Genomic DNA, 24713 nt, shown 5'->3' on the forward strand with positions numbered 1-24713 from the left:
CGTGGTCTGATCTGCATTATCATGAGGTTGCGCGGGCTGCCGCGTGGAGAATGTACCGAATGGGGCAGGCGTGGCATAGGGACCAGGGGGGAGGCTGCTGCACTTGCTCACGGGACAGCTGGTGGCACAGGTGGAGACGGGGAGCTGCGCCATGGACCATGGGGTGAGCCTGGGAGCACAGGGATGAAGTAGGAGGCTTGGGGCAATCCTCCAGGTGAGATGATGAGGGACCGGACAAGGGGTGAGAGGTGTTTGGATTCAGAACATTTACTGAAGGTAGAGCCGACAGGACCTGATTATTATATAGAAGATGGGGTGTGAAGGACAAAGAAGTCCTGGGTGCCCTATGGTTTTGGCTAGAACAACTAGGTTAAAAAGGAGTGCCATTTACTGACCGGAGGAAAGGCAGATTGGAACAGGGGTGTGATAAAGGAGTTTGGGGGATCCAAAGTTTCTTTTTGGATGGGATAAAAAGGCCACTGCATGGCACAGCTCTGAGGCATCATTCCCAGTGCTGCCAGGCTCCAGGGGACATTGGTGTGCTGGGGGATGCTGCATCGGGCACATCAAGGGAGATGGCAAGCAGATGCCTGGATATAAGAGAGTCAGCTGGGACACAAAATATCAGTCAAGTAATTCCCAGTTCTTAGAAGAAAAAGAAGGTCTCGTTCCAGCTCACAAGGGAGAAACACAAAACCCAAAGTTGCACTTCAAATCCAGGGAATCAAGAGCAGAATGTCAGCCTCCTGATAACTAGGTATGTTATCCCATAAATGCTAGGATAAAATTTTAATGATTCTGCAGGTGACAGAACCACAGCGGTGACAGGGCCTTGATGAATAGCACGCTCCTATCACATGTCCCCTCAAAACAAAGAAGACATAACAAAACCAAATACACCTTCTACAGATACATTAAACCAGGGGCTATCAGTGGGTGTCCCATCAGCATGACACAGGCAGAAGACCAACAACTTCTGCAGGGCCCCTCGCTTTTGGATTTTGGATTTATTTAAGTAAAAATGGTAACCCCAGTAAAGAGGAACTATTATTGAAACCCTCTTCTTCCAGGCCATGAAATCGAAACTCCCTCTTGGCTTTCTGTGCTTTCTTCCCACAGGTCCTGGCTTTATAACAGAGTACCCCCAGTTGCATCTCAATAGGACCGAAAAGATCAGAAATAGATTTGTAATGACTTGATCATATACGTAAGGCCCCTTTTATTTTTTGCATTCCTTCATGCTAGGCTCTGTCTGTTTGCTGTAATTTCTTATAAAAACATGTTCTAAACATAGTAGGGTCAGTTCATGCTACAAAACTGCCTTATAGGAAATCAAGTCCCTCCCTAAGTTCCTAAATAGGACCTATCCAATACCTAACTTTGAGATGACTGTATCTTTTAGTATCAATTTTTAAACATCCCTGAAACCTCAGGGAAAAAAATATAACTGGTCAATTCTAAGTAATGTGGGGTCTTGTAAGCACTCTCTGTTTATAAAAATTTTAGTGAGTCACTGAAGGTATTGTATAATTGTTTCCTCTAGAACTTTTCAGATAACCACTGCCAAAAAGCGATTCTGCTCCTGGCCAATATTTTGTAATGAGCCATACTTTCCACCTGCGGAGAGAAGTTTACTTGTAGCTTCCAGTAAATGCTGGCCGGAACCTCCTGACTCCCCTTCTGGAGCTACAAATCTCCATAAATCCCTCTTATGCGTTTAGTGGCGATCACTGTGGATAATCCTGAGACAGACTTGAAGGCTGGAGATGAATCAAACAATCTCTCTGAAATCTCTAATAACTTGATTCAATGTGCAAAAATCGCCAGCAAGGGTATATTTACCTTAGTTCTTATGGAGGAATATATCTGATAGCAACTCTGAACTACCCACATTTCAGATCGGCTAATTCACAATCTCGTTGATCATTTCAGTGACTTAGGAATCTCATCTATACTTCTGTTAAAGACCAATACTCTAGTAAACGACCAAAGCTTAATTAAGAACCATAAATCATGTATGTTTGACCTCGTACTCTTTTTCTGGGAATTTAGCTTGGAGGAACGATCCCCACCCCATACACAAAAGAGCTATTAAAGTAGCGAGTTCTCTGCAGTATTGTTTATATAACTAAAAGTAAACAATCAGAAACTGGTAATAGCCTACAGATCAAATATTAAAGAATTAGTTAAGTGAATGATAATAGCATTAGAATAATGCCTAGCCACTAAAATTCCAATGATTAAAACTACATATTTTCAAGTAGAAAAATAAAAACTGCTTATGATATCAAATGTGGAATAAAGAAAAATATAAATTATATCTATATAGGACTAATATGCTTAAGTGTTTTATATATGTAATATATTTATATAGAAATATTACATATACATATCTATATCAGTCTCTGATACAGAGACATGTCAATATCTCTATGTCTGTGACATCTAGAAGGTAACTTAGAAAAATGAGGATTTTGGTTTATAAAAAGTTTGAGTTTTTTTCTTTTTTGTAAAAATATTTTATTTATTTATTTGACAGAGAGAGATAGCGAGAGCAGGAACACAAGCAGGGGGAGTGGGAGAGGGAGAAGCAGGCTTTCCACGGAGCAGGGAGTCCGATGCGGGGCTCGATCCCAGGACTCCGGGATCGTGACCCGAGCCGAAGGCAGATGCCCAACCAAATGAGCCACCCAGGCACCCCAAAAGTTTGAGTTTTTGTTCTCTAATCCAGAGTTTTGGTAACATTCTTTAACAATACTGGCAACTAATACATGAATCATAGCACCCCCCCCTTCAAGAAAGGGGGGAAGAGTACATAAAAGAAATAGAAGTTCCCCCCCCTTTTTTTAAAGTAAGGCTCCACACTCAGCATGGAGCCTGACGCGGGGCTTGAACTCACAACCCTGAGATCAAGACCTGAGCAGAGTTAAGAGTTGGATGCTCAGGGGCGCCTGGGTGGCTCAGTCGTTGGGCGTCTGCCTTCAGCTCAGGTCATGATCCCAAGGATCTGGGATCGAGCCCCTCGTTGGGCTCCCTGCTCAGCGGGAAGCCTGCTTCTCCCTCTCCCACTTCCCCTGCTTGTGTTTCCTCTCTCGCTGTGTCTCTCTCTGTCAAATAAATAAATAAAAATAGAGTTGGATGCTCAACCGACTAAACCACCCGGTGCCCCAAGAAACAGAAGTTCTTTTTGCCACATGGTCAGCTAAAAGAGATGAATATTGTATTTACTGTAAATCTGTCAAAATCTAGGAAAATCAGGCAAGTATAAAATTCCCAGATTTTACACATTAAAACTAAGCATGCTGCCTTATAAAGAATGTTGATTTCCCAGTAATTTCTACTGAACACCAGTAAATCCTAGACATTGTCGCATAGTAAAGATTTATTGATAATTTACATATGCAGACAAAAAACTGAATACAAAGCAAAGGAACTGTCACTGTGTACTTTGATTTACGTTCGCCCCAAAGACTGGCTCCTGATTCTATTCTCTCTAAAGAGAAGGCGAGTATCTTGCTAAAAATATAATTTCTGCAGCGGAGCCCATTAGGTGAAGAAATTAAGAGCACGCTCCCTGCGGGCTCCCAGGACTATTCATGCAATCTGATGGAAACTGTTGCTGGCTCAGACATCAGGCAGGAAAGAATCTAAACTCCTTGCAGACAGCAGGTCAAGGTTTCCTTTTAAAGAAGTTACTTTTGAAAAATCAATGAATTTTCGTAACAAAGAGCCTACAGACTTGTGTCTCGGGACAGACACTGGTTATTCATGATACTACGCAAGAGAGCTGCATGTAACATGGGAACAAGGTAGGTGTGGACATGGCTTGCCTAAAACCCATCTTTTCTCCAAAGAACATGAACAACATGAATAGGTGTTATCCTATTTTACAATGGGAGATCTTTAAGACTTCAAGGACAAACAGCTGGCTCATTATCATGAAATGGCCCCCAAGATGGGAAGAATGTCCATCTCTCCCTCTACTTACTTCCTTCTTACTACCTTCCTTTCAAATCCAGAGGGAAGAAAACATCTTTTGCAGAATGAGCTCTTTTTCACCATGCAGATCCTTGTTAAGGTTCATCTATTCAAACATGGCAAAATCTAGAGGAGAAATCATTTTCTAGTAGTATTCCAAACTGAACTTGGAAATACTCTACATGCAATAATGAGATCCAGCAGTAATCCTGTAAATTTGAAATCATCCCTTTGGGCAAATAGGATTTCGCCACTATATCAAATGGCCCAAAACGTATTATACTAATGGTTAACCAGACTGGTACTTAAGCAAGACATGATTTCTGGTCAGCTATGAGAAATACTAGCTAGACCTAAAATGGTGAAAGCAGCTCATTTCAATGCCATCCATCAATTCAACATTTTTAAAAAGGTCTTTTTACTTTATTTTTTAAAGATTTTTATTTATTTATTTGACAGAGAGAGACACAGCAAGAGAGGGAACACAAGCAGGAGTGGGAGAGGGAGAAGGAGGCGTTCCGCGGAGCAGGGAGCCCAACGCGGGGCTCGATCCCAGGACCCTGAGATCGTGACCTGAGCCGAAGGCAGACACTTCACTGACTGAGCCACCCAGGCGCCCCTGGAGTCATCTTTTCAAAAATAAGTAAGATCACTCACTAATAAGAGTCGGAGAAGCCAAAAGGGAAAGCTCTAAAGGAGAAATATTGGTCCTTATGGTTCGACTTCAAGGAGCACCTTATCTACCAACTCACTGCCCATGAAGATGTTCACACTGTTTAACCCGGCATCCTTGGATGTAAGTTAAAGAATGTCACTCAGTGGAAACAAAAACATGCATGCAAACGTGTGCGGGTTTAGGGAGACGCCCAGCTCCACCCCTGGGGACGGTCCTGACTCCCTGCCTTGCTGGCTCCAGCCTCCTGGTCTGGGGTAAAATGTGTAATGGTCCCCCTCCCCAAGGGGTGCTATGAAGATGAAATGTAAAGCCTAATAGATATCAGTTATTATAATCCATGAAAATGAAGACTTGAGGCCAAACAATTAAACAGACAATATAATCAGAATAATTTTTAAAGTCACAGTGTATCAATATACATCATAATGCCACATTATGCAGTCATTCAAAATAATGGTAAATATGTAGAAAAAAAGCAAAAATGTTCACAATGCATTATCTTAAAACACCACAAATATGCATTTGCCTACTGATATTCTTTCTTTCTGGAAGTTTAAAAGGTTCCCCAATTTCCTAAAATGTCATTTTAATGTAATTACAAAATGCTTCAAGAGAGCATGGTGTTTGCAGTTCTTCCCAGGAGAACATCTGACTCAGATGTGTGCTTGTAATTCTCCCTAAAATAAAAGGAACACTACATATTGCAAGATATTATTTAATGTGTATCTGTATCACCTATAATTTACTCTATAAATTACTGTAATTTCTGATAAAAAAAGGAACAGAATTCAAACTACTGATATGACGGACAGTACAAAAGACATATGATTAGCAGTGAGTGAATAAAACAAAAGGACCCAAACATAACACAAAAAGGGAATACAAGGATCCTCTACTAGTAACACAAAGTCTAAGAATGAAGTTGAGTCTAAGACTGCTTCTCTCTACTTCTAATTCTTTCTTCTACCCTGGCACGCTTCCAGGTGCTTGGGATATAACAGGAGCCAAGAAAATTCTTGCCCTCGTGGAGCTTACATTCTAGTGTGAAACGAAAGGAAACAAGCAAATATATAAAATGTTAGATGCTGGTAAACACTATGGAAAAACAGTAAAGCAGGGAAGGTGGTGGGAATGAAGAGGGGAAGGAGAGAACGGACTTTGTAATTTTAAATAAGGTGGACAAGACAGACCTCAACAGGACGATATTCCTGAGAAGTCAGCAAGTGAGTTTTGCAGATATCTGGGGGAAAAGCTTTCCAAGGAGAGAAAAGCCAGTGCAAAGGCCCTGAGGCAGGATAACATGGGGCGAGGTTGAGGAGCAGCAAGGGGGCCATGTGGTTGGAGGAGAGGCATTCAAAAAAAGTAACAGGAGGCCAGGTTATGTGGGTTCATATCTCATGATTCACTCCAGAAACAGAATTTATATTCTGTACTAAGGTAAATGCAGAGAGTTCTTGTTTGGGGTGTTGGCTAAATTTCCAAGCTATCTGGGTGGATGAAGGTCAGTCAAGAGACACAAAGCACTGAACAAAGAAACAAACAGGAAGAAGGTATAAACTTTGCAAGGTTGAGGGAAGTTCAAGAACCCAGGGAAGCAGTCTAACATCATGTTCAGATTTATTGTATTGACTTTATGATTATATTAGGTATTTGTGCTTCATTCTGAACCTTAGTATTCTGTTTCACTGCTTCCTTTCCATCATAGAAAAGATCTTTAGGGGCACTTGGGTGGCTCAGTCGTTAAGCATCTGCCTTCAGCTCGGGTCATGATCCCAGGGTCCTGGGATCCGGCCCCGCATCGGGCTCCCTGCTCAGTGGGAAACCTGCTTCTCCCTCTCCCTCTGCCCTGCTGCTTGTGTTCCCTCTCTCGCTGTCTCTCTCTGTCAAATAAATAAATAAATAAAACCTTAAAAAAAAAAAAGATCTTTAATGAATGGTCTGGAAGATGCTGTCATCTAATCTGGGGCTCTAGTGCAAGGTTTCTTAGTCTGGGCACTACGGACATTATGGACCAGGTTCTTCTTTGTTGAGGAGGCTGTTCTGTGCATTGTAGGATGTTTACCAGCATCTCTGGGTTCTACCCACCAGATGCCAATGGCATCTAAGCAATCTAATCTAAGCAAAACTACCTCCAGATACTGGCAAGTGTTGCTGGGGTGGGGAGAAAAATTGTGCCTAGTTGAGATCCACTGTTCTAATGTGAACAGATAAAAATTTTATCTCAGTTTATGAACTGAGTGGTTTTTTTTTCCCAAACGAACAGGTTGATCTTAAGCCATATATCTGTTCCTAACTACTAAACATACCCAAAGCCATGTGTTACCTATTTATAGCTTAGTAAGAAGTAAACTCGTCAGATGTTCCAAATACCTTCCTGTCTCAGGGCCTTTGCACTGGCTGCTACCTCTATTGCTTGTCCCAGGCAACTCCTCCTCATCCTTTGAGTCCTATTAAAACGTTAGCTGTTAAGGGCCCTGGGAAGCTTCTCCCTGATCCTGAGCACGAGCATGTTAGGTATTCCTATCACCTCCTCCTACAGAACCTGTACTTACACTTTGTAGCAACTATCACAATTGCAATTAAATAATTATTTTGGCCATTATTATTTAATATCTCTTCCGTTTCAGCAGGAACCCCATCTTCCCTGTTGGCTCCTGCCTCTCCAGAGCACCAGAAGAATTATGGTGGACTCAAATTTAAATGAAAAAACTATTATCACAGGCCAGCTTTAGTTCTTTATTACTAACAAATTATGATGCACTGCGGGGCGCCTGGGTGTTTCAGTTGTTAAGCGGCTGCCTTCGGCTCAGGTCATGATCCCAGGGTCCTGGGATCGAGCCCCGCATCGGGCTCCCTGCTCGGCAGGAAGCCTGCTTCTCCCTCTCCCACTCCCCCTGCTTGTGTTCCCTCTCTCACTGTGTCTCTCTCTGTCCAATAAATAAATATTTAAAAAAAAATTATGATGCACTGCATAACCGGTCAGAGAACAATGACACAGACCACAGCTTAGAAATAAATCTTTTAGGACAAAACCTTGACTATGAATATACTTTGTGTGAGCGTACCTTTTTCTCCTTTGTTAACAATAAGAGCTATGCAAAGATGATACCGAAGGTAGGAGGAGCAAAAAGGACCTCTTCGTTAGATGATGAAGGAGCCAAAGAACAGAGTAGATGGAGCTGAGGTCATCTTTCTGGCTTTTGTGAACACTTTATAAGCATTTATTTTAATACTATTTATTCCACACCACACATACCATCCTATACTGCTTACTCTTTTTATGTCTGATATCCTCAAATATATTTAAATTCCTCAAAGGGATTAGTATCCTAGGGGTCCTCAGATAAGTTTCAGTGTCTGAGAGACCCTTATAAAGACCTAGAAGCACCTTCTAAGAACAGGGTCCATAACTTTTATACAATTCAGTTCAAGACCCACCACCTTATATGACTATTTAATTTGAAAGCTTCTAGGATATTCCCATTACCCCTGGTCCATCTCTTAGGAAGAAAAAACAAACTTTTGTTACCGATTTCCTCTCCTGCTTCAGTTCCTGGACATAGCGGGCTAACTCCACAGTGATGTTCGAGGTCATGTTCTCGGAGATAACTTCATGCTGCCCAGCGTAATCATTCATTTCGTTCAGGGTGGAAAGGAAAGCTTTACAAGCCGTATACCTATGGAAATGAACACACACCGCTCTTTTTCAAACAAGGTCCCCTCTGTTAAAACACTGTATGCGCTGACGAAACATTAATTAAAATCAGGTTAATGTGCATCAACGTCCCATAGGACCCTGACAGTTCATTACTCATAAAAGTGTTCTCATCGAAATGGCTCAGAATTAATTACAACTGAAACACTTTGCATTTTGTGACACCGAATCACTCTACATAAGGCAGTATTTGGCTTTGTTAATACCTGGTCCAAATATGACCCCAAATACCGATACATACTAAATATGCACTAATGCAATGGATGTTTAGATCCAAATTAGAAATATAATACTTTTGGGCTGTCCATGTTAAGATGCCTAAGTTGCTGACTGAAATGGACATATTTCTCAGTGAAAGAGACTCCTGGTAGTACAAAAGCAAATCAAGACTGTGGAATGCATAATCCACACTTCCTGTATTTGCTTAGATTACATTCTAAGCTTTTCCCAATTACCTTAATTGAAACAATCTGGAATAGGTCTAGTGACTCGGCATAAGTTAGCTGAGTAGGGTTTTTATTTTTCTCGCTGCCAATTTAAAAACTAGCACAAATATGAATGGGGAATGCAGCTTATTTTTGTAGATTTCCTTTCTCCTTTCCTTCAGACATCATCACGACTGGCATAAAGATATCAGCACATAATCATCAGCATTAAACAGACCTGTATTCTTCTTCCTCCTTCGAGTTCTTTTTAGGTTGGTATTTCTTTGCGAGGTTCCTAAAACAAAAATGCAGAAATGTCACCTTCTATAGAAAGATGATTAAGAAATCAGGAATGAAAGATGAAGTCAGTGCTTTTTGTGTACAAGTAAAAAAAAAAAAAAAAAAAAAAAAAATCACAAAATGTCCGCAGCTGAAATCCATTTATTTCCTTCCTTTTTTTTTTTTTTTTTTAAAGTCATCTCTACACCCAGCATGGGGCTGGAACTCACGACCCCGGATCAAGAGTCGCATGCTCTTCCAACTGAGCCAGCCAGGTGCCCCTTGCTTCCTTCCATCTTTCTACATGGGTGATAAAGCTCTGGTTATGAAGGACTTGCATCTCTTTGAATCTCTGACCTCAAAGGTAGAGCACGTAAGAACGGAAAGGGGCACCAGCTGGTGCTAACCTGGCTGTTACGACCTGACTTTAATTGGAGAGTACAGACCATGTGTACACATGCAGCCGATTTCATCTGCAGCACCGAGCTGAGGGCGAGTTTCCCTCCAGGCCACCGTTCCCTCCTGATCATCTTCACAACGATCCAAGGAAAGTATGTGGACTATGTCCAAATGTTCAAATTAAAAATCCAAATGCCGGGTGCCTGTGTGGCGAAGTCGGTTAAGCATCTGACTCTTGGTTTTGGCTCAGGTCATTATCTCGGGGTCGTGGAATCGAGCCCCTTCAGGCTCTGCACTTAGCGGGGAGTCTGCTTGGGATTCTCTCTCTCTCTCCCTCTCCCTCTGCTCCTCCTACTCGTGTTCTCTAAAATAAATAAATAAATCTTAAAAAAAAAAGTCCAAGTGCCAAGGGCATGTTGGCAAGGCTGTGTGGCTACTCCCCCAAAGAGGAATGAAAAGGAAAGGAATCTGGGGGCTGTTCATGCTAAGATATTTAATTAGGAGGACTTTTAACCTGCCCAGCAGGTTTGCCCTGAACACACTCAGATGAGACAAAATCACTCACATCTCTCTTCCTAATCTCACCTCCGGGTCAAGAATCCAGACAATCTCTACATTCAACACCCTTAAATTTACACAAAAACCATGGGGTAAGCCTGGAAAAACAAAACTCATGCACATGGGTCCCATCGGCTGATTTCTCGTGGGACCTGACTTTGGTCGCTGTAGTTTAGGGAAATAGCCAGAAGAGGCTGACTAATGGTCCACAGTGGGGGTCCTCACTTGACCACATCTCAGTATTCACTTCCCTGTTTATCCCGTGTTTCTATTCCTCTTTCCTAGTAGTTACTTTCATTATTTCACATTTTCTTGTATTCCCCCTGAATCTACAGATTCACCTAGAAAAAAATGTACCATCATAAGTTTACAATTTTGATCATGGTACATTTTACGTACAAAGTGGATGTGATTTCATCTCTAACAGGTGTTACTAGATGATTTGAGGCAATGGACTTCAGTAAAAAGGACACTGCTCGGGGATGGCGTGACCCCAGACAAACCAACAAGCAAGTCTGTGCATCCAGCTCCTCATCTGTGAGTTCAAGGGGGTTGGATGAAATGCCCTCTATTGCCCCTTCAAGTTTTCTGAGGGAATATGTAACACCCAAGAATATCGACTGTTGCAATTTAAAGTGAAGATATGGGGACGCCTGGGTGGCTCAGTTCGTTAAGTATCTGCCTTGGGCTCAGGTCAGGATCCCAGGGTCCTGGGATTGAGTTCCACATCAGGCTCCTTGCTCAGCAGGGAACCTGCTTCTCTCTCTGTCTGTCGCTCTCCCTGCTTCTGCTCTCTCCCTGACAAGTAATTAATAAAATCTTTTAAAAAATAAAATAAATGAAATAAAATGAAGATATGAAGGGCACCTGGATGGCAGACTCAGTAGAGCATGGGACTCTTGATCTCGGGGTCATGAGTTCAAGCCCCACACTGGGCAAAGAGCTTACTTATAATAATAATAATAATAATAATAATAAAACATGTCATATTTTCTCTGCTGATACTCTGGATGCATAGTACAGTTTACCTAATAAGTCTAGATCCAAAAGAATGCTGAAAAATAGCATTTCTTTTAAAAATGTGGCTTAGGGGCACCTGGCTGGCTCTGTTGGTAAAGAACGTGCAACTCTCGATCTCAGGATTGTGAGCTCAAGCCCCAACGGGTATAGAGATTACTTAAAAATAAAATCTTTTAAATAAATAAATAAAGTGGCTTAAAGAAAAAAATAATGCAAAGGAGAGAAATCTTGTTTGTTGAAAGCACAGTACAGGGGCGCCTGGGTGGCTCAGTTGGTTAAGCGACTGCCTTCGGCTCAGGTCGTGATCCTGGAGTCCCTGGATCGAGTCCCGCGTCGGGCTCCCTGCTCGGCAGGGAGTCTGCTTCTCCCTCTGACCCTCCTCCCTCTCATGCTCTCTGTCTCTCATTCTCTCTCTCACAAATAAATAAAATCTTAAAAAAAAAAAAAAAAAAAAAAGAAAGCACAGTACAGTTCTTTGAGTTGGTTTACCACAGTCACTCCTTAAAAGGTAGATTTAGTAAAAACAGTCCATCCTACTCACAGCCGGCAGGGATGGAAAGGGGAGCACATGGAAAGCAGACGACCATATAACCAATAGGTTCTTTTCCACATATGCGTAGAGTAGCATACATGGGATTTTTTGGTAGAGAGGAAGAGGAGTGGGGGGAGGGGCAGAGGGAGAGAGAATCTCAAGCATGCCCAGAGAGGAGCCGGACGTGGGGCTTGATCTCACGACCCTGAGATCATGACCTGAGCTGAAATCGAGAGTCAGATGCTTAGCTGACTCAGCCACCCAGGTGCCCCAGCATGTGAGATATTTTTAATGCATGGTTTTAAATATTAACCATTTCTCCTATTAACTATAAATTACAAATTGAAAATATCACTTTGAAATTCACATCTTATATAAAAATTCTTTCGCAACTGTTATTGTAAAGGTTTATTTAAATCCACATTTTCTGGGGCACCTGGCTGGCTCAGTCAGAAGAGTGTGCGACTCTTGAACTCGATCTTGGGGTTGTGAGTTCAAACCCGAGGTGGGGTGTAGAGACTACTTAAATAAAACAAACAAAAAAAAACCCCACTTCAAATTTTAAAAAATAAATTAAAAAAATTAATAAATCTACATTTTCTTTTTAGCTTCCAGTCCTAAGCCTTCATAAAAATAATTTAAATTTTATATCCAGTTGAAGGAAACATAGCTTGAATATAGAAAGGTAAAACCAGCACTCTTTTTAGTTCCTTCTTACCAATCCAATCCTAAACAGGATTAAAGACCACGGTGGGGGGGGGGGTGAGGAGGGGATATTCTGTTGTGGGTGACAGCCTGTGGAGACCGTCACATTGTGATGAATGAGTCTCACTTTGACCATGTTAGCATATATAGCCTTCAAAATGTTTCTTAAAAGCACCAATGAATAATTCACTCTATAAAAGCCAGCAGAAAACTAAAAGCTTAAGAAGTCTGGAAGGGAAAATCAGGATTTTTCTCTCAGGGACCACTAGAAAGAAAGATCAACTTTCATTTCCATTCTCTGGAGATGGGCTTTCTTGCCCCTATTTTGTATGAGGTTACTTAAAAAACAAGCAAGAAAACAAACCACAAAGAGCAGCTTTAAATTTATGGGATCTTTCTGAGAAATTTTAAGTGTTTTATATATTAAACTTGCTCTTCAGACAGGCTAATTAAAAGCTAAGAGAAAAATATAATCCTCTCATAAGGATACTGGATTTTAACTTGGTTGATCCGAAGAGCCACAGGGAAGCTTTTAAAAAGGAGATACCTGGGCCCAGTTCCAGGCCCTCCGAAATGGAAGGTCCAGGGTTGGGTCCAGGAATGTTTTGTTTTTTCTATCTTTCTTTTTTTTTTAAAGCTCACCACAAGATTTCTGGATAAAGACAGCAGAATAAAGTTCGATCAGAGAATTGTGATTTCCCAACAAGAGGTGAGAATTAAAAGCCAGGACAATTTTCAACAGCAGAAAACAAGCCAATGAAGAAAGAAGCATAACTTCAGCCTACGCACTTTGAAAAGCGGCGACCACAGTGAGGGACGGAAGATTCTAGGACCGCATGGAAGGATGCTGCCCCCACCCTCACTGCCACTGTGGCAGGGGGTGGGGTAGGGTAGGAATAAGCCCACGAAAGCCTGAAGATCAATTTAGACAATAGTAAACTGAGGGGTGAGTAAGCAGTCAAGGAACAGTGACAGGAAAGCTCTAAGAAGACATGCAGGCCGACCACCCAGGTTCCAGAATTTGGGCAGGAGCAGGGGTCACCACCTGGATCCTCACGTTCCAGGGCTCCAAGCTGGATGCCTGTGGAAGCTCATCCCTAACCTAGGCATTCCAAAGGAACAGGATATATCTCTCAAACAGAACCTCTAACAAAGTTCCGGAACACACTCAGAGTCTCAAAGACAAAATGTACAAAAGCAGGCCCTTTGCCTCACCCTTACCCCATAATGGTACTCAGAGGTAAAGGCCAACAGTTCTAGAAGCACAGCCAGGAATGCTCAACTACCCTCTATCAGAACCAACAGCAGCACTGATGTTGTTTATGCAGGTAAGAAAAGCATGCTTAGGAAGTGCATGTGCCTTATCTCATTAAGTCCCCTTAACAACCTTAGAAAGGAGGAATTACTATTATTCACATTTTACAGATGAAAAAGATGAAGCACAGAGAATATATGCCCCAAGTTGTGTTACTATTGAATGGAAGAATCAAGAATGCATGCCAGGTATTGGGGCTCTAGTGTCTGTTCTCTTAAGCACTTCACTGAACTGCCCATATTAAACATAAGCGAGGTAAAAAGATATGTAATACAGAAGAGAAGGAAGAAAGGTGGGAAGGAAGGAAGGGAAAGAAGGTAGGTTGGGAGGAGTGAAGGAAAGGAGGGAGGGAGGGAATGACCCCCCCCCCCCAAAAAAAGAAAGAAACCAATCTGGAAGAAAAGAAGGAAAAGAAGCAAAAGCAAACTCCTCCAGAATATTTTACACTACAGACAAACTTAATAAAAACACAAAGCCAATGAAGCAAAGACTTCCCAGACCACGGGCTAAAATAGATGGCAAAGTTAGGGAAATGAACTAAGAACTAAAGCATACCACTACAGAACTAATAAATAAAGTGGGATGGATATCAAATTTAACAGAAGAAAACTTTGAGATAATCATAATAAGGAACGCAACTAACAAAAGCAGAAAAAAAGATTACCTAAAGAACAAGATGCTTTAACATAAGGAAAACTCATATTTCTGAAGTATATATAACCCAATAAGTAGTACAGAAAAAATATTCAGATGTAATTGAAGAAACTTACCCTGAAATAAATGAAGAACTGAATCTGCATATGAAAGGGCTCTAAGGAAACTGACAAACAATGATCATCGCTTGGCGATGTTATCAAACTGCTAAATGGAACAAAAAAAATTCTTCACATATATAGTCAAAGCAAGTCACCTACAAAGAAAAAAAAAATCTGGCTGGCCCCAGACTTTTCCACCAAAAACCAATGCAGCAACAAAGTTTGGAGAGAACTAAAATATGACTGGAGAACAACCAGGTCAAATTATTATCAAGTATGGGGGCATTCTCAAACAGGAACAAACAGGAGTTTGTTTGTATGAAGGATTACTTCATAAACTCTCATTAGGGAAGGAAATATTCATATTTCTCTTGATGCCAAGAGACAGGTGGAGAAGCTGTGGTAGAGGAATGGAGGTGAGCATACGTTTATATTTAAATACAGAATTAAGGGGCACCTCGGTGGTTCAGTCGGTTAAGCATCTGACTCTTGGCTTTGGCTCGGGTCATGATCTCAGGGTCATGGGATCCATCCCGGCATCGGGCTCTGCACTCAGCACAGAGTCTGCTTGAGATTCTCTCCCTCTGCCCCTCCTCTACCGTGCACACACATACCCTCTCTCTAATAAGTAAATAAATATAAACAAATAAGTAAACAAATAAATGCAGAATTAAGACAAATTAACTGTGGGACTGTGTTAAAGACCAAATCATATAACTCAACTAGAACAGGAAGCAAAACATGTAAGTATTATTTTCTTTATCTTACTTAGCAGTGAGTCAATTGAGCGTGCTTAAAATTATAATGTGGAGTTAAAAAAAAAAGTAATGACATCCTACAAGTTTTTTATAATCTTTCTGCTAAATCTTATAAGAGTTTAATATTTATGGTTCAGAAAATCCTGCAGTTTCACTTGTATGTACTTTTTATGGTGAAAGTAAATGTAAGTTGAATTCCTTGTATATGCAATATATGCAATATATTTTATAAAATGATTTCTACATAGTTACCCTTTACTGACAATGAACTCCGATTAGAAAAAAAAAATTGACCAGGACATGAATGGGTCATCAAAAAGAAAGTATAAATGGCTCAAATGTATAAAAACAGGCTCCACCTCATTGATAATAAGAGAAACACAAACTAAGGTTCAGACTCTCCAATTTTTACTTATCACGTTGGCAAAGATAAGAAAAGACTGGTACCAGGGAGCGCTGAGGGTCAAGGTAAGTAGCACTGCCCGAGGCTCTGCTATGAGCGGTAAGGGTCACAGCCTCTGAGTGGCAACTTGGTGAACTCTATCAAAACCAGAGAGCTACTTTTAGGAACTTTGTCTCTAGACAGGCTTGTACAAGGTTATGCATTGCAACTTTGTTGAGAGTTGCAAACAACTGGAAACAATCAACACCTCCACCAAGCCAATGCAATATTATAAAACCACAAAAATAATGAATCCTTGGAACAATCTCCAGGATGTAGAAAGACAAGGGCACAAGGGACTGCTGGGGAAGCAAGGAAGAAAACACACCCTCATTTGCCTGTGTCGGCATAAAATTTCTCAGGAAGGATCAACAAGAGACTGATAACATTTACTGTCCCCAGGGACAGGGTTAAGAGAAGGGACCCTTCACGGCACACCATTTTCTACCTCTGGCATTTTTAATCATATGAATTCATTATCATAACAAATAATTTAACTTTTTAAAAAAATTTAACAGTTGCTAAGGGCAATCAAATAGTTGGTTCTCTTCTATAGGTCTATGAAATGTTTTAAAATTTTATTAGGCATTATTAGGTATTTGACCTTACATTGCCTTGAAGAAATAGTAACTATAGCAAGGGTCAGTAAACTTTTTCTGTAAAGGGTCGGAGAGTAAGTATTTTATTTTATTTTATTTTTTTAAAGATTTTATTTATTTATTTGACAGAGAGAGAGTTAGTGAGAGCAGGAACACAAGCAGGGGAGTGGGAGAGGGAGAAGCAGGCTTCTCGTGGAGCAGGGAGCCCAATGAGGAGCTCGATCCCAGGACCCTGGGATCATGACCTGAGCCGAAAGCAGACGCTTAACGACTGAGCCACCCAGGCGCCCCTGGAGAGTATTTTAGACTTGCAAGTAGGTCATGCTCAGGTGGTCCCCGTTAGCTAGTCAGTTGCAATTGTTTTCAGAAGCAGCCATAGACAATACATTAATGAATGGATGTGGCCGTGTTTCTGTATAACTTTATTTATAAAACTAGGCAGTGGATGGATTGGGACATAGGCTGTAATTTGCCAACCCCTAAACCTACACAAATCAAAGCCCTAATGATCATCCTTCGCTTCTAAAATAAGTTGGTGTTCTTTTTTCTCTAATGCCGAAAAAAATAAAAATGATTTAATGCCAGAAGCTTCTCCAAAAAGATAGCATTGCTTTTTCAACATCATACTGATATTTCAAGCAAGCATTTGTTGACCATGCTTCAGTCACCCTGGCCTTTCCATTCCTTGAACATGTTTCCACCTCAGGACCTTTGCACTTGCTGATCCCTTGGCCTGGAAGAGCTACCCCTAGACCTTGGCATGCCGGCCCTCTCTCTTTGTCCTTCGGTTCTCAAGCAACAGGTTTTCCCTGGCCAGTCTAGCTAAGTAACCCCCACCCACCATCATGCTCTATTACATCACTGGCTTTTCTTATCTGGGATGATAAATGCTATCTTTAAATGATTTAATTTTTTGCTTGTTTGCATGTGGTCTGTTTTCCACAGTGAGAAGGTGAGCTCCAAGGTGTCTCGTTCATTAGAGCTCCCCTGGCACTCAGTTGACACACTGTTGGTTGTTCTGTTGGTAAGCCTCATCAGCTCTCATAGCCTGGGCAAACACATGATTCTCCTTGAAGCAGTGGGGACCAAACATCTTAGAACGGTACCTGTCGATTCACTCTACAACTATTTACTGAGTACCTATTATGCATCAGGCACTGTTCCATACTACCGGGATACTTTAGTGAATACAACTCAAAAACCCCTGCCCTTAAGGGGCTTCCATTCTAGCAGGGAGGAGTGGAAGGCAATGAGTAATAAATATGATATATAAGAAAATTGTAAAGAGTGTTAGAAAGTTATTAGTGCTACGGAAAAACTGTAAACTACAGCAGGAAGATGAGGTAGGCCTCACTGAGCAGTTAACATCTGAGCAAAGACTTGAAGGGAGGTGAAAGGGTGGGCATGCGAGGAACATATAGGTGATACCCATACAGAAAGGCGAGCCCTGGGGCAAGAGCGTGCCTCGTGTGTATGAGAAACAGCAAGGAGGCTGGTACGGTTAGAGCCGAGAGGAGGGAGAAGGAGGAAAGAGAGGACGTCAGAAAGGTTGGGGGATATGATCACATAGGGCCTTGTAGGACATCCACAGTAAGGATTCTGGATTTACGGAGTGAAATGGAGAGTTGGAATTTTGAACAGAGTGCCATGATCTAGCTGCTTTGTGGAACACAGACAGACAAGAGGGGATAAGGAGGGAGTAAGAGGAACCAGTTAGAAGCCTCATAATAACCCAGGTGAAAGGTGATGGAGACTAGAGCACAGTGGCTGAGGTAGAGGTCATGAGAAGGGGTCAGATCTTGGGTAAATTTGCAAAGTACAGTCACCGGGACTTCCTGATGGCTTAGATTGGGGATGGGGGTGGGGTAGTGGCTGAGAAAGAGGGGACTTCTGACTGAATAAGGAACAGAGTTTCTGACCTAACAAGGAAGGAGGGAGCAGCTCTCAAATGTGTGGGGAAAAGCTGGGCTGTGCAGATGCAGATTTTAAGCAGACAGATTCGGTTTCAGACACTTTCTATTTCAAATAGGTTTTAGGAGATAATGCATAATCTGTGTCAGAGTCCAGGACAGAGGTCTAGCTTGGAGGTACATACCTGTGAGCCATTGTCACGTGGATCATACTTAAAGCCAGATGAGATCACCAAGGGAATACAGATCGAGAGGGGGAGATGACAGGGATTGGGCACCAGGGCACATCGGGTAAAGAGGCAAAAGGCAAAGGAGGACCCAGCGAGCGGGCTGAGAAGGAGCTCAAAGTGAAGTAGAAAGGAAGCCAGAAGACTGGAATTACAGAGGCCAAGCAAGGAGGAGGAAGCATCCACCCTGTCAAAGCTGCTGATGGGTCAAGGACGCCGGACTGAGGACAGGCGATTGGGTTGAACCATACAGAAGTTACAGGGGCCTGGAAGGGTAGTTCTGGCTGAGTGGTGTGCGGTGAGTCTAAGGTAGTGAGAGGAGAGGGATTGGAGACAGCAAGTAAGAACACTTTCGAGAAGTTTGGCTGCAACGGGGAACAACGACATGGTGGCAGCTGGTGGGGAGAACCACCTCAGGGAAGTTTGTTTTTGAATGAGGGTGTGCTTGTGTGTCGATGGCGATAATAACCCAGCAGGGAACGAAGAACTGAGGACATGGGAGAGAGAACCACTGGGGCTGAGTTCCAGAGCCAGAGGGAGGGGGGACACCGAGTGCATAAAAGGGGGGCCTGGATTTAGACAGAAGCATCTCGGGGTGGGGGGCACAGATGCTGAGAGTCTGCAGACATTCTCTTCTGACTGCTTCCATGCTCTCAGTAACATAGCAAGCAAGTGGTGAGGATGGGAAAGGAGATGCTGGGTTTGCAGAAAGGAGAAACTGAGTCACTTCGGTGAGTGGGGCAGCAAATCGACAAAGGATAGAAAGGATGCTTATGTATCGGCATTGAGGACCTGGCTGAGGGCTCAGTATCAAGGAGAAGACCAGTCTGAAGGGTTAGTAATGGTCTTGAAGGCATTTGTTCAATTACTCCTGATCTTGTACATCAACTTCTCCCAACAAGTATAAATTGAGATACCTCTTAGGGATGTAATGAAACAATGTTAATAGTTAAATCTCAGGGGGCGCCTGTCTGGCTCCCTCAGTGGAACACGGGACTCTTGATCTAGGGGTTGTTACAAGTTTGAGCCCCATGTTGGGCGTAGAGTCTACTAAATATGTATTTAGATCTCAGGAAAAGTACTTCTCAAGAGATTGCCATCAGATCCCTGACACTGATCCTCTGTTTCAACTTGTGATCCACAAGAGGGTAAAACAGTCAATGGAGAGCCATCTTATTTTACCCTAAACCCACACTGGAATTTGCATTCTTTTCCAACAGCCTCCCATTTTGTTACTTGCATCCTCCGTCCCTCACCTAGGGTGATGAGAAAGGGCAAGAAGCCAGGTGCAATCCAGAGGGGGAGCTAAGAAAGCCCTTTCCCTTCATGACACAGAACCGAGCAGATACTTGCTAAGTGCTGAATTAATGGCATCTAATCATAAACCTCCCAAACAAAACAGGATCATGACAAAGGTGCCAGGGAAGACAAGTGTAAGCTAATACAAAAAGAAAGGCAACAAACAGATAAATCCATAAGGTGAGACCGTATTTTGGCTAAGGATGTATGTAACCCATTTTCACACCAAAGACATTTTATGATGAACAGTGCGATATTTAGATAATCAGCACGAAGCAGCCCCTTCCCTACTGCCACATTCAGGATGTGAGGCTGATACACACAGTGCCAGAAATCAATCTGGATTCAGCAAGTCATAACGGTTACGGTTACTTCACTGAGCAATATGTTTTATGTTTTCTTTACTCAATAGAAACAAAACTTGTCATCCATAAAAACAATCCAGATGTACCACTCAGGTGCTTATTTATAAACAACACCAGCTCTAAAAGAATCCATCTTCTCTCGGTGACACCTGACATACCCCTCCTGCAGACGCTCTTTGGGTTCAAATGAAATGTTTCTATACCAAAAGTCATCTGGATCTTTAACAGGTCTTAAAACAATCTGCACCAACCAATTCAACCAAACAAGAAATCATTAAAGTCTGTGCCTGCCACGGCAAGTTCCAGCTTTGTTCTACCAACAACTTTTACATATTTTATCTAAAAGCAAAATTTCTTGGATAATTTCATCATTAAAGATGTAAGCAGTCCAAGCACTTTTAAAATGCTGCTCTACAGGGCTCTTAACGGGCTGCTGGACGGAACACGGATCGGGAGAAGCATTTTGGAAAGCTGTCTACTTAAAGCTAACACCTATGACCCCACAGTTCCACTCCTGGGTGTAGGCAGACTCCATATCCCCAAACAGGAGACGAGCAATCGCCTAGTGGCAGAGGAATGGGTGAACTGTGGTATACTCACACACCCAAACACCAACCACCAGTGAAAAGAAACAAGCTACCACCATATACAGCCACATGAATGAATCTCCCAAACATAATATAGAACAAAAGAAGTCAAATACAAACAGTGCCTAATAAATCAATACATTCAGATGAGGTTCAAAAACAGGCAAGACTGTCCATGTCATTCGAAGTCAGAAGAGTGGACAGCCATGGGAGGGTGGAGCACCAGAAGGGGCCGGGGGGCCTCTGGGGCTGGGTTTGCCTGTCTCTCCATCTGGGTGCTGGTGACACGGGGGGGTGTTCACTCTGTGAAGATTTCTGGGGCTGAACACTTTTAATGTGTACTTTTCTCTCTCTATATATTATATTTCAATTAGGAGTTTTCTGGAAAAAAAATAAGTAGCTCCAAAATTCAGAAACTATCCTTCAAAAAACAAAACAAAACAAAAACCCAGAGCCTAAGGGCAGTAACTCAGTTTTTATTTTTATTGTTCTATGGAAATGAATCTTCTCTATCAAAAGCAATGGTTTCTAATTGAAATATCACCTTACATAAAAGGGGAAAATATTTAAAGGATTATATATTCAGAGTATAAATGAGAATATAAATTATTGTTACATCCATTTTGCAGTTAACAAATAACCTTTTTCAATATCAACTTACCTGAGTTGCTTTGCATAGCTGAGTTCGATCTCTGTCCTTTCCTTTACAAATTTGATGTATTTCTCAAGAATGTCAATTCCCCACTGTGTGTGTTTTTCTAAGTTGTCAAATTGATCCTGTTTAAAAAAAACAGAGAGAGAGAGAGCTTATAATCCTTCTCTGTGATTAATATAATTTCAGTGAACAATTCTCTCAACAATATGTCGCTGTGTAGAAAGCCATTCTAATATTTTCCATGATTGTACTGGGTGCTTTTCTTGTTGAGCCGTTTTAAATCAACATTACCAAATTTGGTTTGAAAACTGCCTGGGGTACTGAACTCTGACCCATTCGTTCATGTTAGAAACATGGTTTGGGGATATAGTTAATGTCCTGGTGCAAAGGAAAATATCTTTTCCAGATTCCAAAAACTGAGAGGTGAAACACTCACATCAACTCAGTCCTGCTTGCCAGCACCTTACCTATTATCTCTGAGTTATTCAAAACAGCTCACTGTAAGTTGGGGCAAGCAAATGGGAACAAGAAGAGTTACAAAATACTGCTTTCTTCAAACAGATAAATAAAATGACTCATGCGGACCTTATTCAAACATTTGAACATTTATCAAACCCACACTGTGGGCCAGGAAAGGAGCCGGGGAACCGAAATGAACGGAAATAGAGCCCCTTCTTGCAGAGTGCCTGGAGGTTCCTAGCCTGGAAGAATGAGAGGGGGTGGGTATTCCAGCAACAGCTACTGCGAAAGTGGGGACACATCCAGGAATCTGGGGATCGGAGAGGGGGGGACGAGACTTGTCCCTCTGGAGCGAAGGTGGGGGGGAGGGCTCAAGGGAAGGAGGGTGGTGGGTAAGAAACTGGAAAAAGTCCCTGCCCATCACCCCAGGCCTCAAACAACGAGCGAAGGAGCTCAGCCTGTCCAGTGCGCACACGTGAGCTGCTGAATTTGCAAGGAGAGGGGCACACCCACAGACATGTTTCCAATCGCCAGGAGGTGGAAGTCAGGAGATAGCTCCTTAGTCCAGATGAGAGAAAACAGGAGGAGAGGGAAGGACGTCCAGACCTGTAACAACTAGAATCAACTAGTCTTAGCGGCCGATTGCAGAAGGAGACTGGAAAGGAATATGAGGGAGAGGCAAGATTCTGGGGGCCTCCCTGCCTCTGGCTCTGGGGACTAGAGAGTCGATGGGCAGCAGTTTGGGGTGAAGTGACTCGTTGCGTGAGGGAGTGACATGTCCGGAAGGGAGCTGGAAACACAGATCTACTGGGAGCTCAAGGAGGGAGGCCTGTGAGCTGGTGGATCTGAAGCAGCACCCAGGGATCCCAGGAGAGGGTCAGCAAAGTCGGCAGCAGCTTTGCACTGAATTAGTCAAGAGGGCCTGGCCCAGGAGGGAGAGCCCAGAAAGGCCTGGGAAAGCTAGGGGAGTGTCAGCGCGACATTGCAAGGAAGGGAGAACTGCCTCCAGAGAAGGATGGACCGAGTGCTATCCCCGGGGAGATAGCAGGAATAGAGAAATGCAGGTTCTGGCCCCACCCTGGGACTTCACCACCGGGGGCCACCGAACCGAGCGGAGTGTAGTCATTTGCCTAAAGATGCAGAATCAGTGCCTGCCTAATTTCACAACTCAGTCATGAGGATCATGGAAAATGGGAAAGAGTCAAATCAAGTCTAAAAAATACAAAGCCACAGTTTAATCCTATCACAGGTGTTGTGTGATCCTATAGGACACACTTGGTGCCATCCTTCAGCTTGGTTTTAAAACCTAGCACCTCCCACCTTTTACCTGTCCTCGTGCTTTCATCCTGTATTCCATTCAAAGCTATGCAAACCAGAAAATGAGTACACAGAGCTCCCTAGACGTCTCCCTTGGGTGGGAGTGGGCACCCTGCAGAGCCAAAAGCACTTTTTCTCCAATGTCAGAAATCCTCTTCTTGAAGAAAACTCATTTCCTCAACCTTACCCCCGCCCAGGCCCACAGGACAGTTTTAGAAACTAAGGTTTTATTTTCCTGGAATATTTTTCTCATGAAAAAGAATTACTGTAGAATGTCTTTAAATCCAGTAATTGTTTACATTATCATAAAAAAACAAGGGACAACTATTTAAGGTATTCGTTGATTCTTGGTCCCCAATAATATATTCCACGGACATCTAGGTTCCACTTCAAGGAACACTAGTCAGGAAGGTGATTTATTTATGTCCTCTGTAAAGACAGGGGTTGTCAAGCAAATTAATAGTGTAAACAAGACTGTAGGTCACTTCAAACTACTTGAGAGGACAAATATACAAACAATTCAAGTAATGATTACAAACCATTCCTAGCTATTTAGAGCAAGGCTTCTTTAAAGCTCTGGGCTGGTTGGTAACCCTTTGCTAACCAATTTCATAGATCCTATTTATTTAAAAACTCCTTTCCAGACCCCTCCCTCCATTTGAGAGTCGTCTGTTTCATCTCCCATCCGCAGAACCTTACTGTTTTCAGTAGTTATAGGGTTTCCTTGAAAACTTGTTAACACCATCTGCTCTTAGATTGTGCTGCTGATAATCTCACTACATATTTTTCCCTATGAATATGCGATTTTTTTTTTTAGCCTTGATGTATAGAATACAGAGCAACAGCTTTTGATACCAAAACTCTTTTTTTTTTTTTTAAATCTACATTTGAATTGAGTCTACCTTAAAAATTACTGGCCCCAAACCAACAATATGTTTTCAATGAAGTTATCTGTATTCAGGAACATTCTGCAAGCCGTAATAAAGCACTAAAATAAGGTCAAAATAAGATAGAAGATCTTAATACTAAAAACCTTACTCAGTAGCAACAAATAAACTAGTACTTGTTTGTCAATATAGTATCATTCTTTTTATGCTGTATTAAAACATCTCTTGGGGCGCCTGGGTGGCTCAGTCATTAAGCATCTGCCTTTGGCTCGGGTCGTGATCCCAGGGTCCTGGGATCGAGCCCCACATTGGGCTCCCTGCTCCGCGGGCAGCCTGCTTCTCCCTCTCCCGCTCCCCCTGCTTGTGTTCCCTCTCTCGCTGTGTCTCTCCCTGTCAAATAAATAAAATCTTTAAAAAATAAAAAATAAAAATAAAAAAATAAAACATCTCTTGGGGCGTCTGGCTGGCTTAGTGGGTGGAGTGTGCAATTCTTGATCTCGGGGTTGTGTGAGTTTGAGCACTATGCTGGGTGTAGAGCTTACTTAGAAAAATAATGAAATGAAATAAAATGTTGTCACAAATAAAATTTTTAAAAATATTAAAACATCCCTAATGATGCCACACTCTACCGCTCTCATCACATGGATTGCCCCAGCATGGACTTTTTTGACAGCAGCTAAAAGCAAATTCAAAACAGATGAAAAACTAATCAACCCACTTACATTCTTGACCAAAATGTGGAAAACTTAATGGAAAAACATTCCAAATCTTAAAAAGACTCCTTTGTGAGCAAATATTATAAATGGCCCTTGAAAAAATAGCCTTTGCCACTTTGGAGATGGGGCCATTAT

The 24713-nt window shown here is 42.2% G+C and overlaps 1 protein-coding gene across 2 annotated transcripts in view; it reads right to left on the reverse strand.

The window, feature by feature from the left end:
* The window catches only part of FNBP1 (formin binding protein 1), a 135889-nt gene that overhangs the window by 62192 nt on the left and 48984 nt on the right, over positions 1-24713 (reverse strand). For both annotated transcript variants that reach the window (XM_021691795.2, XM_044920807.1), the window contains exons 2-4: positions 21206-21321; positions 9033-9089; positions 8184-8331 (exon numbers count right to left, since the gene is read on the reverse strand). In XM_021691795.2, the coding sequence (XP_021547470.2) occupies positions 8184-8331; positions 9033-9089; positions 21206-21321 (321 nt within the window). The remainder of the gene's footprint in view (positions 1-8183; positions 8332-9032; positions 9090-21205; positions 21322-24713) is intronic.

Source organism: Neomonachus schauinslandi, chromosome 13, assembly GCF_002201575.2.
Source record: "Neomonachus schauinslandi chromosome 13, ASM220157v2, whole genome shotgun sequence".
In the NCBI taxonomy this organism is placed as follows: Eukaryota; Metazoa; Chordata; class Mammalia; order Carnivora; family Phocidae; genus Neomonachus; species Neomonachus schauinslandi.